Here is a 14,957-nt window from a genome sequence, read left to right as displayed (position 1 = left end):
AATGTGTGCCAATTAGTGTACATTCAAAGTGACAATAGCTATTGTATTCTGTTGAGAGAGGGCTGTTCAATTTTGAAATAGATGGCCTTTTTGACCCCTCTTTCAAACCAAATGACCAGCTGTCTGCAAGGAATATAAATCCTTCCATTCCTCACCATCCAGTCAGAGCTGAAGAAACTTCTTGGATGAGAAGCAAAACGACTCCAAAGAAAAACCAAGAAGTCCAGTTGTCTCTTGAAAAAGCACTTTTTGGGATAACCATGACCTGGATGACGGAGAATCTCTATAGTCCTTCAGATCTTCTCAACTTCCAAAAGTTCTAGTCAACATTAGAAGTTTAGTGCTGGCCCAGCTAGAAGATACGGGGCTGATATTCCTATTACCATCAGGTGATGAGCAATAACATTGACTTCTGATCCATTTAAGTTCGCCAAAATTCTATTTGGGGAACTCCCATCTTTTTGGCTTGGTGGATGCCTTTGAGAAATTTGGAAAACTCTCTCGAGATTTCATCTACCAGAAGGAAAATTGGGATGTTGCTTTCTTCTTTTCCCTTTAATTCCTCAGAATTCTATCCCAACTTCACTGCGTCTTTTATTGGAGACAGATGGACACCATTCTTTAAAAAAGCACTGAGTTCCAGCCACCCAGCACTTTTATGTTGTTTAAGATGCCTGTGGCTTGGAAGAATTACAGAGAGTAAATATAGTATCCGAAGTTAGTCCTTCAGCCACTAGGCACGTTGTAGCATGCTAGCTTTTCATTTTTTTAAAATGGAAAATCTAGTGAAATACGATAGACACCAAGAGAGGTATCACTGTTCACAGTGGGATCACAAAGATCTAATTGGTGTTGTGGCCCGCCAGTGGCCAATGGAGATGGCAGCAGATTCGGACAGTGAGGAGGTTGGGGAGAAACATGGGCCAGTCCTGGAGTCTGGGGAAGGCTCTGATGAGGGATCTGGTTCGGAGGCAGAGAGGGGCCAGAGCCGTATACCAGTTATCAGCTGCCTAACACCCGCGAAAACCTCAGATATATAGTTAACCATTTGAGCTACAGAGAACGACTCCTTTTATCAGCCAGCCAGGGTGGGAGGTATATACTTAAAGTCACAACCCCTGGTATGCCCAAGTGTGGGAGGAAGGTCACACTTCCACTGGTTAACTCCCTGCCTGGGAGGCAATAGAGCACAGGTTCGAATCCCAGTAAGGATATGGCTAGCTGATGAGAGCTAAATAGCTTGAAATAGATCTATACTAGTCTTCCTTTATTTATTTATCAGCACAAATAAAAACACAAATATAACAAAGGCAACAGTAAAAATATTGGGTTTCTGTCTGGATGGACTCTTGTGACGAGCCTAATGACAGAGAGTGGAAGTGTGACCTTCCTCCCACACTTGGGCATACCAGGGGTTGTGACTTTAAGTATATACCTCCCACCCTGGCTGGCTGATAAAAGGAGTCGTTCTCTGTAGCTCAAATGGTTAACTCCCTGCCTGGGAGGCAATAGAGCACAGGTTCGAATCCCAGTAAGGATATGGCTAGCTGATGAGAGCTAAATAGCTTGAAATAGATCTATACTAGTCTTCCTTTATTTATTTATCAGCACAAATAAAAACACAAATATAACAAAGGCAACAGTAAAAATATTGGGTTTCTGTCTGGATGGACTCTTGTGACGAAATCCTGGTAGGTTGATGGTGTCAGCACAAGTGACTGTGAGTGACTTATTATCCGAAACCAAACATACTTTAAAATCAGCAAGATAGTCCAGACATCCTTGGCTGACATTAGATCCAAAATAAAGGTTGTCTGTCTTTTCGGGTTTTTTTTTTCTTTTCAAGAGCATAAGTAGTCATTTTCAGATTTGGGTCTGGAGCTAGACAAATAACTTCTGCGCTGTTGGAACTGGCAACTCAGACTGCGGAAAATTGATGTGTAATTATTGTTCAAACTGTTTTTCTTAAATTCCTATCCTTGGGAAGGCTCCACTTCTGTTGTTGTTTTTATGGCAACCGCCCCCCCCCCTCCTCGCCCCCAGAGTCTGTAAAATACTCCTTCTGTTTTTATTTTTAAATCTAATTATTAAAGTGTGGCTTTTGAAAAACAAATATACAACGAGAAATAAAACCAAGGGGGCTGTTCAATTTTTGTACATTCCAGGGAAGACAGTTGATTGGATCTGATGTGAACCGTGATTTACTTTCCTTGAAATCATGCCGATAGCCGGAAGAAGCAGCCTTTCGTGAAATGTTCTACCAAATGGGAAGTCAAAAGAGATTGGATGGGCAGCCCTTTTAAACTCTTTCTAGCAGAATGAGAAAGTCTCTTAACTATTTCACAAAGGCAGAAGTCCCGTTTCTTGGTGACTAGATGACAGATGGTCCTTGACTTATGATTTCAACCAAGCTCAAAATTTCTGTTGCTAAACAAGACAGTGGTTAAGTGATTTTTTTTTGCCCCATTTCGTGACCTTTCTTGACACAGACGTTCAGTGAATCACTGCAATTGTTAAGTGAGTAAGGTTCGGTTCCCCCTGCACTGAGTCGTTCCTGACTCTAAGGGGCAGTGCTTATCTCCGTTTCTAAGCCCAAGAGCCAGCGCTGTCCGAAGACATCTCCGTGGTCATGTGGCTGGCATGACTAAACAGCGAAGGGGCACTGTTACCTTCCCACCAAAGGTGGTTCCTATTTTTCTACTTGCATTTTTTACATGCTTTTGAACTGCTAGGTTGGCAGAAGCTGGGACAAGTCACGGGAGCTCACTCCATTATGTGGCGCTAGGGATTCGAACTGCCAAACTGCTGACCTTTCTGATTGACAAGCTCAGCGTCTTAGCCACTGAGCCACCTTCAGCTGAGTAACCCAGTTGTTAAGTGAATCTGGCTTCCTCCGTAGCTTTTTGGGAGAAAGTCACAAAAAGTGATTCACATGATTGCGGGACACTACAACCGTCGTAAATATGAGTCAGTTGTCAAGTGTCTGAATTTTAATCACATGACCATGGGGATGCTGCAACAGTCATTAGTGTTAAAAAGATCCCTTTCTTCAGTGTCACTGTTAACTTCAAATGGTCACTAAATGAATGGTTTGTAAGTTGAGGATTGTCTGTATTGAAAGACCTCTGTGTGGGAGGAATTTCCCCCAGACTTTGAATAAAAGGATGGTGAGTTCGATCCTAGGTAGAGGCAGATACATTTCTCTCTCTCGGCACCCTGAAAAATATATCTGCTGGACACAACTCTGCATTGGTGACAGGAAAGGCATCTGGCCATTAAAACAAACTGCTAGCTCCATTCAATTGCCCAGACTCCGCACAGCAAGGGATTATGGGCTCATTAAATCAAAAGGATTGAATAAAAGGATGAGAACCAAGGGAGGTTACAGACCATTAGAGAGATGGTAATTAATCATAACAATAATTATAACCTTCAGTAGAACATTCAGACATATTTCTTGACAACAATTTCCTATGATTTTACTTAGTTGCGACTCGCATATTCCGCTGATTGTTTGGCTCCTTTGATCCATTATTTCATCTTGTATTCCAACAAATATAAATTATGCTTCTCAAGAAGCCTCCTATTGAATTTCTGCATTGTGTTTCTTTTTAGTGACCTTGGACAAATGGCAGAGTTTGGACAGGACCTCCACTATTCTAGATCCTTCCATTTCTAAATTTGATGTCATTCAGATCAGCAGAGATCTTTCCAGTGACTTTGCTGCCATCCAAGATTTTTGTCTCTCAGGTAAGATGGCTTATTTTCCAAAATGATTCCTTCCTTCCTTCCTCCCTCCTGCACCGCTCCTTCCATCCTCCCCATCCATCCATCCATCCATCCCTCCCTCCCTCCCTCCCTCCCTCCCTTCCTTCCTTCCTTCCTAACTTCCTTCCTTCCCCCCACACCCCTCTTTCCATCCTCCCCATCCATCCATCCCCTATTCCTTCCTTCCTACCTAACTTCTTTCCTTCCTTCCCCCACACCCCTCTTTCCCCATCCATCCCCTACTCACTCCTTCCTTCCTTTCCTTCCTTTCCTTCCTTTCTCCCACACCACTCCTTCCATCCTCCTCATCCATCCATCCATCCATCCATCCATCCATCCCCTACTCCTTCCTTCCTTCCTTCCTTCCTTCCTTCCTTCCTTCCTTCCTTCCATACCCCTACTTCCATCCTCCCTATCCATCCACTACTCACTCCTCCCTCCCTCCCTCCCTCCCTCCCTCCCGCCCGCCCGCCTGAAAATTTCCCAATCTGGTTGGATCCATTATGGATTGTATTCTCCATTTCAATCTCCAAAACATCACTTTTCACCTGCCCTTTGTTTTATCCGCCTGTGCAATTCACAGTTGGCCATTTCTTTCTTTACAGTCTGTTCAAAGGACAACCTGTGCCGAGTGACCACACTTGAAACGTTGCCATCAGCAGTACGATGTGTATTCTACCCAGAAACCCAGAGTTGTACCTTGAGTCTACAAGGCCACCGCTGTCGTATTTTGCTCAAGGAGCCGGCTACTTACATCTATCGAAAACAAGGTGCGTAGGTGGCAAAAGATTAAGGAGACTTGATTTGCTAATCTTTGCTTTCCCTGAAACACAAAACCAGGAGACACAGTGGAAATAAACCAGGCATGGCAGTGGATCTTAGAAGCTGTTGAACAATGCCAAGTTTGGTTAAGAATAGAAGACTAAAAGTGAATACATACAGTAAAGCTGGCCCCAATCAAAGAGATGGATGAAAACCACAGAGGAAGGCAGGAACTGCATACACTGAACAACACAACAAAGTAGATGTTTTCTTGTTAGGAGCATCCTGAACAATGTATGGGCTGGACCAGAGGTGGGTTCCTACCGGTTCACACCGGTTCGGTAGAACCGGTTCGTCAAATCTACCGAACCGGTTAGAAGAGGTTCCACCAGTGGACCTGGAAAGCAGGCCACACCTATAGAAGAGTCTCTGTAATAGTCATTGCATCTCTTGGATTATAAGCAGGTTTGGCCATGATGAATTTTAGTCCAACAAATAGACCCCAGATTGAAACCTGCATCATTAGGCTTAGAGCTCAAAGAGGTTTTTCCCCCCATCTCTGTGCAGGTGTGATCCTAGCCACTGGTGAAGGAAACTATGAGCCTTCAGTAGTGATCCCATCACAAGGGACCATGTTGGGCATCTCTCAAGTAATTCAAGTGGGTTCTGAATGGAAGAGCATTGGAAGCTTCCTTGGGGTTCCATATGCAGCACCTCCGGTGGGAGAGAATCGGTTCCATCCTCCACAGCCTTTCACCTGGATAGACTTCTGGAATGCCACCACAACCCGGTGAGAAGACCAAGAACCACCTGAATAGCCAATATTCACTTTCTTAGATATTGTAAAGTATTTATGGCCACAATTGAGCCCAGGCTTTTTGTTTCTAGGTGAGACAAAGTGAATTTTGTCCTGTTTTACGACCTTTCCTGCCACAGTTATTAAGTGACATGATTGTTAGGTTACATGATCAAAATTTGGGTGCTCGCCAACCAGAAAGTATCTATGATGGTTGCAGCATCCCAGGGTCATGTATGACTTTTCAAGATGGCTTCTGACAAGCCAAGCCAATGCGGGAAGCCCAGGGGTTGGATTCAGCCAGTTCGGACTGGTTTGAGTGAACCGGATGCTAATTTTACATCTGGTTTGCCGAACCAGTTGTTACAAACACTGTCTGGATCTGCCCACCCCTCCCCTCCCTCCCAGGAGTCTCCACGCAGCCTGTTCATCATGACAGGTAATTACAGGGCCCGCGTGGAGGGTCTGGGAAGATGAAAAATGGGCCTACCAGAAGTTCTGGAAGTCCAAAACAGGCCTGTTTCCAGCCTCCAGAGGGCCTCTGGAGTCTGGGGTAGGTCGTTTTTGCCCTCCTGGAGGCTCAGGGAAGCCTCTGGAGACTCCAGAGGGTGAAAAATGGACCTACTGGAAGTACAAAAAGTATGGAAACGAGCCCATTTCTGGCTTCTGGAGCTCAGGGGAGACTGTTTTCACCCTCCCAGAGGTTCGGGGAAGACTCTGGAGGGTGAAAGACAGATCTACCAGAAGTCCGAAAGCAGGCTCGTTTTCGCCTTCCGGAGAGCCTCTGGAGCCCAGGGGAGGCCGTTTTTGACCTCCTGGAGGCTCAGACAAAGCCTCCAGAGCCTGGGGAAGGCAAAAATGCCCCCCACCCTGGTGCAAGAGGCTGAGTAGGCTACCCCCACCATGGCTATGCCCGCCTAGCAACCGGGCAGAGAACGGGTTGCTAACATTTTTGAATCCCTCTACTGAGGAAGCCGGATTTTTTTAAATAGCTACACGATTTACCTAACAACTGCACTATTTTACTTAAGAGACATGGCAAGGACATGGTTCAGCCTGTGTTGGAGTTTCCCTAGATGGAAAGCAATTGTACCAAATTCTCAAGCTTGACGTTAAAATATTCACAAAAATGGCAGTAATCTTTTTTTAATATTTTTTTTTCCATTAGGCCTTGCCTTGTATGATTGGATGGTTACTCTCGCTTTGGGTGACCTAATTTCTTAAGCACCTGAGATGTGTGGGTTGCATTAACTCAACCAGTTTGTGCTTACAGTTTACCACAAAAGAGGCCACATCTTGCTCATCCAGGTGCGCAGTGCCTTGCAGTTAAGACCCACAACAGTGGTGTATGTTCTCTTGAGCCACATTGTCATTCTTTATTCTATTCCTTTGCTTCAGAAAAAAAAAGGGGTCTATTGTTATGGTCTTTAGAAGCGAGATGTGAACTGACAGGTGTCTTCCTTTTTCTTCTTCTTTATTTTTTTTCGGTAATGGTGCAGGATTTTTCAGAGATCAGCCCTTGATTAGATATAAATGAGAAGCCTTCCTTCTTGATGAAAAACTACTTGAAACTGATAATTCTGGAGTTGTTCATGCAAGAAATCAAATTTTAAAAAGATACTGAAAGGACCTACTTCAGGGGTGGGTTTCAACCGGTTCGCGGTGGTCCCTGCGAACCGATTGGTCGGCAAACCCAGAAGTTACTTACGGCGACGGGCCCACCTGCCCGCCCGCGCTCCTTACCCGGTTTTGACGAGTTCTGCGCTTCCACGCATGCGCAGGACGCATACAGCGCCTACACGATTCTCCAGGAGCAGCTGGAGCATCGCACAGACGCTAGTACGCATGCGTGCGCCGTGCGCATGCACGAGGACGCCCTCGGCCCCGTTCCAACTGAACCGGTTGGAACGGGGCGAGAAACCCACCCCTGACCTACCTGTAATATTGCTGTAATCTGCCGCACTTCATTCTTTGTTATGTCTTTACTAAATTAATAATGCTTTCACCGTTTAATCATATAATGCTTTGTTAATAATGCTTCAGTCTGTGGACTTATGATTTATTTTATTCATTTATTTATTTTATGCAGTTTGTCAAACAAGTAAAAGATAACAGGTATAAGTATAAACATAAATATGAACACAGCAAATAGGTACGAATGAATGGAGACAGTGGGATAGGGATGGTAGGCAGGCTGGTGCCCTTATGAATGCCCCTTACAGACCTCTTAGGAATGGGGTGAGGTCAACGTAAGAGACAGTCTTACATTAACATTAGGGGTTTTGGGGATGTAACAACAGGTAGAGCATTCCAGGCATTGAACACTCAGTTGCTGAAGTCGTATTTTCTGCATTCGGGTTTGGAGATGTTTACCTTGAGTTTGTATCTATTGTTTGCCTGTGTATTGTTGTGGTTGAAGCTGAAGTGCTTCTGGGGAAACCTAGGTCAGAACACATGGTTAAAAAAAAATAGGAATTCAACGAATCTCTGCTTGGCATGTTCTCCAAAGGAAAGGATGTCTGTTCCCAGAATTCTCAGTGTTGCAGCAGATTGAGGTTTGTAATCTACTTACGAAAGACCAGGACTTGAGACCACGAAGGTGAGAGAAACAGGTTTATTCGATGCATCGAGTTCAGCGTGTTCACACGCCAAAATCTGAACTCCAGTTTTCACTCCAGCTACAAGTCAACTTTGGAACTCCAGGGCACTAGAATGAAAAAGCCAAGCTAATATGAATTTATAAGGTCCATTCTATTAAGACCACCTAACCTGGCCAGCCACTGGTGGGTTTACCTGTGCACCCCCTCCTGCATCATCAGCATTGACCACACTGACTAGGGAATTCTGGGAATTAAAGTCATGCATTTGGAAGGTACTCAGATGGGGGTGGGTGGGTTGCTCTACTTCAGTTTTTTCTCAACCGTGGCAACTGTAAGATGTGTGGACTTCAACCCCCAGAATTCCACCCATCTTCACATCGGGAGAATCCTGGGAGTTGAAGTCTACACTTCTTAAAGTTGCTCTACATGTAAAACTGATCTTGCATGACATCCACAACCTTATTCCCTTGTTTCTTCGTGATCACTAGGACTTCAAAGAAATCATAAAGCACTTTATTGTATCTTTAGAGCGAGCTGCTGGCAGCCAGGCGATGACAGCCTCTCTTCAGTCAGTGAAGATTGCTTGTTTTTGAACATCTTTGTCCAGCAGAACAATGTAAGTACTGAACTCCAGGAATCTACTTTGAGGAAAGAAGCAAGAGATGAGGTTGCTAAACCCATTGACGATGGGATCTTTTGGGGTCTATGCTTAGATACTCATGGAATGTCACGGTCGTCTTTAGACAAAGGAAGTTTGGGGGTGAGCAGTTGATGCAATTAGGAGTCCTGAACATTAGGGATTTTGATTGTGTAGAAGTCCATGTGTCACGTTATGAAGCTCTTTTCGACTGGCTAATATCTTGGAGACAGGGGTGTCCACACAGTGTGGTCAAAATGCCAAGATGGACACCGCAATGGTATCATCAAAGTTCCCTTTGCACATAAATGATATCATAAGCAATAACCTAACATAAATAATATTAGGTTGGAAGACCACCAGAAAAATATAGAAAAAACAAAGAGGTGTAAATTGCGCCAGGAGGTTAAAAATTTTTACTTCAAAGGATCGAGACCAGAGTTAAGTTGCAGTTCCAAGATTTATTGCTTAACACCGTACACAAGAACTAGACTACACAAGTTCAAGACTAAATTGGTGCCAAATAAGGGTCAACAGAATTCAGGAGGAGTTGGACTTGGACGTTTGCGGCAATGTAATGACTCTAGGCTGATAATGCACTTAACGCTACCTTCCCCAGCTGTGCCTGCTCTTCTCCTACAAACAATGAAAGGAGGCAAATACACATGACTTATGTATCATTGCAAGAAAACAGAATAGTTTGTTTTCAAAGCAGTTCTGAGAACTTGGGAGCAGGAAGAGAGTGGGAGGGTGATCAAGTGGCTTCAGACTCAATGATTTCATGTTCCTCAAACTTCAGACACTTTGAACTGCACTTCAGATGAATGGAAACTGATATTAGGATATTCCTGTACCTGGATGCAATGAAAGATTGTCAGAGTATATTCATGAACTGGAATAGGGCATAGTAAGAAGGTCAGCCAATGGGAACTAAAACCCTTTGGAGCCTGGGCGTGGCTTAGCTCTGTAGCTGTGAATCTGTGCAAAAAGCTAAGAACTGGGCTGCAGCTCCGAACTAAACTGAAAACCACGTTGGAAGAACCATTCTTGGTATTGTATATGTGTCTCATGTGTTATATTATATATAGCAATAGCAATGGCAGTTAGACTTATATACTGCTTCATAGGGCTTTCAGCCCTCTCTAAGTGGTTTACAGAGTCAGCATATCGCCCCCACAATCTGGGTCCTCATTTTACCCACCTCGGAAGGATGGAAGGCTGAGTCAACCCTGAGCCGGTGAGATTTGAACCGCTGAACTGCAGATAACAGTCAGCTGAATTCAGCTGAAGTGGCCTTCAGTACTGCACTCTACCCACTGCGCCACCTCGGCATATAAAGAGAAGTTAATGAATCCTGCTGAATCAGTTACCTGTGTGCGCTTTCTGGATTTGATTTCTGCAAGAAATTCTGACAAAGATGACCCTGACTTATTGGGAAACGCTTTAGATTTTTAATGCAGTGGGGAAGTTCCACCACTGGATGTGATCCTTTCGATTTAAAAACCAAAAGGAGGGTCAGAACGTACATGGGTACTGTACCTGTCTGTGACTCTTTAAAGCAGCTGCATCTTTCCCCAGCATTATATGATTGCCCCATGTCATGTATCCCATGATCTCAGGAAAAGATAGGTTGGGTATAAGAAGCCACAGACAGGTGCTACATTCCTGCCTCTGTTCTCTCTACCACCCCTTATTCATGCCTTCAAAAAGCTCTCGAGGCCCTGCTCAGTTTTTCTGCTTTTCCTGTTGTTCATAATCAGGCGTTTAAGGGTTTCAGTTCTGAACCCTGAAGTGGTTGTGGAGAAACAAAAGAGGGAGGTGTTAACTGTCTGTTGTGCTTTTTCTCCAATTTAATCAGATGAAGAGGTTTTGGAGAGAACTATGTTTTTGAAACAATAGAGTAATCCCTTCAGAATTAACCAACTTTACTGGGGCATAATTATGTGACTTCAAATGGAAATTCTTCATCTGTGGAAACAACCAGGATACGTTTAAATTTCACACAAATGCAAGTCCTTGGCCATGAATTAGTGTGTTTCCTAGCAGATCCATCTCAGAACAAAATTTTGCATCTTTATCTAGTAGCCCCTTCAGAATTCAGTGAAACGTATAGATCAGCAATTTTTTCAGAGGCTGGGGTTCACCATGCAATGTTGAATGTGATGATCTGAGTGGAAAGAGAAAAGGACAGAACAAGAAAGAAAGAAAAAGAAAAAGAAGGAGGGAAGAGCGAGAGAAAGGAGGGAAGGAAGAAGGAAGGAGGGAAGGAGGGAGGGAAGGAGAATTCCATGTTCTTGCATAATTCTTCTTGCAAGATTTCAGTATTCTGTTTACTGAAATGACACAATATGGAGGTGTCAGTGATTTGGAGTGAAAGATCTTGTGAGTATGGAGGATCCAGAATGTCCCAGAAGTTTCACTTTTCCAAATTATCATTAATTACTCATGAATCATAAAGTATACTAGATCATCTTAGAAAACTAGGAACCTCTGCTATTTTCAGTTAAAATTACAACTCCCCCACAGTAGATATTTTTGGCCCTGGTCAACTTTGGCTGCAATGAGGATGACAAGTTAGCAATGCTAAGATAAGGGCAACATTAATGAATATTATTTATGGCTGACCTTAGTTCTCAATCCACAGCTTCTTTAACTGTTTCAGTTGTTAATTGATGTTAATGTTTAATTGTTTTATTCTGAGCTGTCTACAGGACTGTATGTTTTAAACTACTTTTTATTAATTTGTATTTGTGGCAACGTAGAGTATGTGGGAGAGGGCAGCAACTATAATACTGTATATTTCAATTAACAACAATAACAACAAACCTATCATTTATTGTGGCAGGGAGGGAATCTACCAGTGCTGGTTTTCTTCCACAACAGCCTAAATGCTGATGATCAAGACAAAAAGGCAGCCCTTGATGGAGCCTACTTAGCCGGAGTTGGAAATCTCATTGTCGTAACTGCAAATTACCGTGTAGGAGTTTTTGGCTTTTTAAGCACTGGTGAGTTGTATCTCAGTTTGAAAATAGGACTTTTAATGATAAAACCAGAATTATTCCAGCTGGGTCTTAAGGAAATGGAATTAGGAAAGAAATATGGAATTTAATACTGTATTGGAAACTGCAATGAGATTAATGTTTGCACAAAATTGGAAAAGCAATGACAAAGCCCCAGTGGATTGGATTGGATTAAAAAGTTAATTGAGTTTGCAGAAATGAGAAAACTGACCATCTTGCTCAGATAAAAATGGACAAATAACTTTTTGATCGATTGGAAACTTTATATGGACTTTAAAAAAAAAAAACAAGAAGCAAATATCAGATCAATGATTTGGGGAGAATCTCTGGTCACGACCATATTTTGTTCCATAACTTTGGTGGCAATGCCATTTGGTTGTGACCTGAACCTAATTTTGTAAATTTGGCGATTACAAAAAAAAAAAAAAATGGCGTAGAAGGGGAAATCGGCCGCTAAAAAAAATATTGTGAATTTTTTGGTAAGAACCAGCCTAAATTGTATTAACAGAAGGATACAATCAAGTGAGGTACTAATACCACTCTATAAAGCCTTAGTAAGACCACAGCTAGAATACTGCATCCAGCTTTGGTCACCACACTATAAAAAAGATGTTGAGACCAGTGGTGGGTTTAAAAATTTTTTAGAACCTCTTCTATAGGTGTGGCCTGCTTTGTGGGAGTGGCTTGCCGACCATGTGACTGGGTGGGCGTGGCCAACTTGTAAAATGTGGTGAAACTCACTTAACGATGCTCTTGTTTAGCAACCAAAATGTTGGCTCAAAAACTCTGGCATTTGAAGCCTGCAAGTCTTAAAGCTGTCAAGTTACAAGGCCCTTGCACTCCTAACCCTTTAAAAAAAAACTCCCAGGGGGTGTTCAAACTTGACAGCTTTAAGACTTGTGGACTTCAACTCCCAGAATTCCCCCTCTCGCTCTTCATCTTGATGATGTGCGGATGGCTGGGGGAGGGAGCTGGAACCGGTTCTAAATGGCACTGTAGATTTGTGAAACTTCTTCTATAGAAGAGGTTAGAACTGGCAGAAACCCACCCCTGGTTGAGACTCTAGAAAAAGTTCAGAGAAGAGCAACCAAGAGGATTAGGGGATTGGAGGCTAAAACACAATGCAATGTATTTTAATCCTCCCCCCCGGAAAAAAATGAAAAATGAACATAAATCAATGGTGTGTCAGCCATTTGAGATAATATGAATTTGTGAGAAGACCTGGAGCTCATAAACATAATAGTGGAGGCCATAGATGGTGAACCTATGGCATGAGTGCCAGAGGTGGCACACACAGCCCTCTCCATGGGCACTTGCACTGTTGCCAGCTACTCTTCCTGTTTCTAGTGTGCAGCTGGTCTTCACGGACACCAGAGCACCAGAAAATGGCCCATAAATGGGCAAAAAACAGGTCATTTTCCAGCCCATTTTTAGGCCATTTTCAGGCTGTTTGGGGGGCATTTTCAGGCCAAAAACGGCCTGAAAACAGCCTGAGAAGGGCCCAAAAAGCAAGCATAGCACACAGGCCAGCTAGTTTTTGGGTTTCCGATGCTCAAGTATACACGAAGTCTATCTGGTCAGCACGTGATGGAAACCTGAAGACCAGCTGGCACTGTGCACTGGCCAACTGGCCTTCGGGTTTCCGGTGCTCTGGTGCGCACACATGCATGTGCATGCACACACGTTCCTGTTCGGGCACTCGGTGCCAAAAAGGTTCACCATCACTGTCATAGAGCCTCCATAAATTGTCCATCTTCAATAAGGTCCTTGGTGCTCTGTGAGTTTGATGGTTTTCTTGCTACTTAGTTTGGTTAAATTTCATTTACCAACCTAGGTAGTACCATCAGTGCGAGTAGGTAGTGGATAATGAGAGTAAACCTCACTACTTACTAGCACTGATGATGTCACCCAGTTTGGTAATGAAACATCTGCAAGAAAAGCCACCAAACTCCGAGAGGACCAAGGACACCACAGTTCAATCCTGAGCACTTTCTTCTGTTGGAATCCTTGGTCCACATTGACTGTGAGCAGCTTCTCCGAAAGTGAAAAATGCTTTTTACTACATGATAATGATTGTGCTACTTCTGTTCTTGTATCTGTAGTAAAGGTCGTTCTAGCTAGTCACCGTTGGCAAAAAAATCTGTTGCTGCTCAAGATTAGGTTGGCTATTCAAATCCATATTTGGCACACTGTTCCTTATTGTCTTTAAAAAGCTTTTCCTAATGTTCAGTCACAATTTACCTTTGCATAACTTCGAAATATTATTCCTTCTAAGCCTGCATGTTTTGGACAACTATGATCATATGTTGTGATCATAGTTGTCCAAAACATGCAGGCTTATAAATATCTAAGGACAGGGTAGGAGCTAAGACAGTCTTTTTTCAACTAATTGTCCTCCTGGAAAGTCTTGATCTTCTATGCGACATTCTTTCTTTCCAGATATTTGAAACGCTGTAAGTTGTTTTGATCTCTTGTGCCAATGTACAACCCACCCTTTGTTTATTTATTTGTGTAGGTTCTAGTGTTGCAAGTGGAAATTGGGGCCTTTTGGATCAAGACATGGCTCTACAATGGATAAGGAGGAACATTGCAAGGTTTGGGGGAGACGCGGGACAGATAACAATTGGAGCCCCTGACAGGGGAGCAGATATTATCAGCCTTCACCTCCTTAAGAGAACTTCGAATCCAATCCTGTTCAAGAGGGCACTACTGATGGTAAGTCCTATTTATTTTCAGATGAGTAAAGTCTTAGAAATTCTGTTTATATACAGCACCACAGAGAAAGCAAAGAACACAGTCACCATGTGCTTTACTGCTCAACTATTTGACTGTAACAGGAAACTCAGAACAAAAGAGCATAGAGTTGTATACCATAGATCCAAACTTGCAAGCACTGCCATCTACTGGCTGAATAGTACTGTAATGGCTTCATAAAGATACATTCCAACAATGAATTCCAACATAAGGACAGGTACTGAAGCTCATAAACTTTGGCCACCTAATGAGAGAAAAAAAGCTTCATTAGAAAAGATTGGGAATGATTGAAGGCAAAAGGAGAAAGGGATAGCAGAGGATGAGATGGTTAGATAGTGTCACCAATGCAATGAACATGAATTTGGGCAAACTGTGGGAGACACTGGAGGACAGGAGGACCTGGAATGCTATGGCCCATGGAGTCGTAGAGGATCGGACATGACTTAGCAACTGAACAACAACTGAGACGTACATGAAAAAATAAGATTCCAGTTGAGTGTAAAACAGGTGTTGAATTGTTTAAAATATTTTAATATCACAGGAGATGTATATACATAAAGATGCACACATGTGCATAGTTTTCAGCTCTGTCCAAGGATCATGCGTGAATAAAGTCCATA

At 43.1% G+C, this 14,957-nt stretch overlaps 1 protein-coding gene across 1 annotated transcript in view; it reads left to right on the top strand.

Annotated features, from left to right (window-relative positions):
• Positions 1-14,957, top strand: part of TG (thyroglobulin) — a 141,566-nt gene that overhangs the window by 76,360 nt on the left and 50,249 nt on the right. The window contains exons 32-37 of the mRNA XM_087706664.1: positions 3,616-3,750; positions 4,374-4,538; positions 5,098-5,320; positions 8,455-8,542; positions 11,409-11,568; positions 14,099-14,298. Coding sequence (XP_087562790.1) covers positions 3,616-3,750; positions 4,374-4,538; positions 5,098-5,320; positions 8,455-8,542; positions 11,409-11,568; positions 14,099-14,298 — 971 coding nt within the window. The remainder of the gene's footprint in view (positions 1-3,615; positions 3,751-4,373; positions 4,539-5,097; positions 5,321-8,454; positions 8,543-11,408; positions 11,569-14,098; positions 14,299-14,957) is intronic.

The sequence above is a fragment of the Thamnophis sirtalis genome, unplaced genomic scaffold (assembly GCF_051295495.1).
Source record: "Thamnophis sirtalis isolate CommonGarterSnake01/CBP01778 unplaced genomic scaffold, rThaSir2_p1.2 scaffold_2, whole genome shotgun sequence".
NCBI lineage: Eukaryota > Metazoa > Chordata > Lepidosauria > Squamata > Natricidae > Thamnophis > Thamnophis sirtalis.
This window is presented reverse-complemented; position numbering and strand designations above follow the sequence as displayed.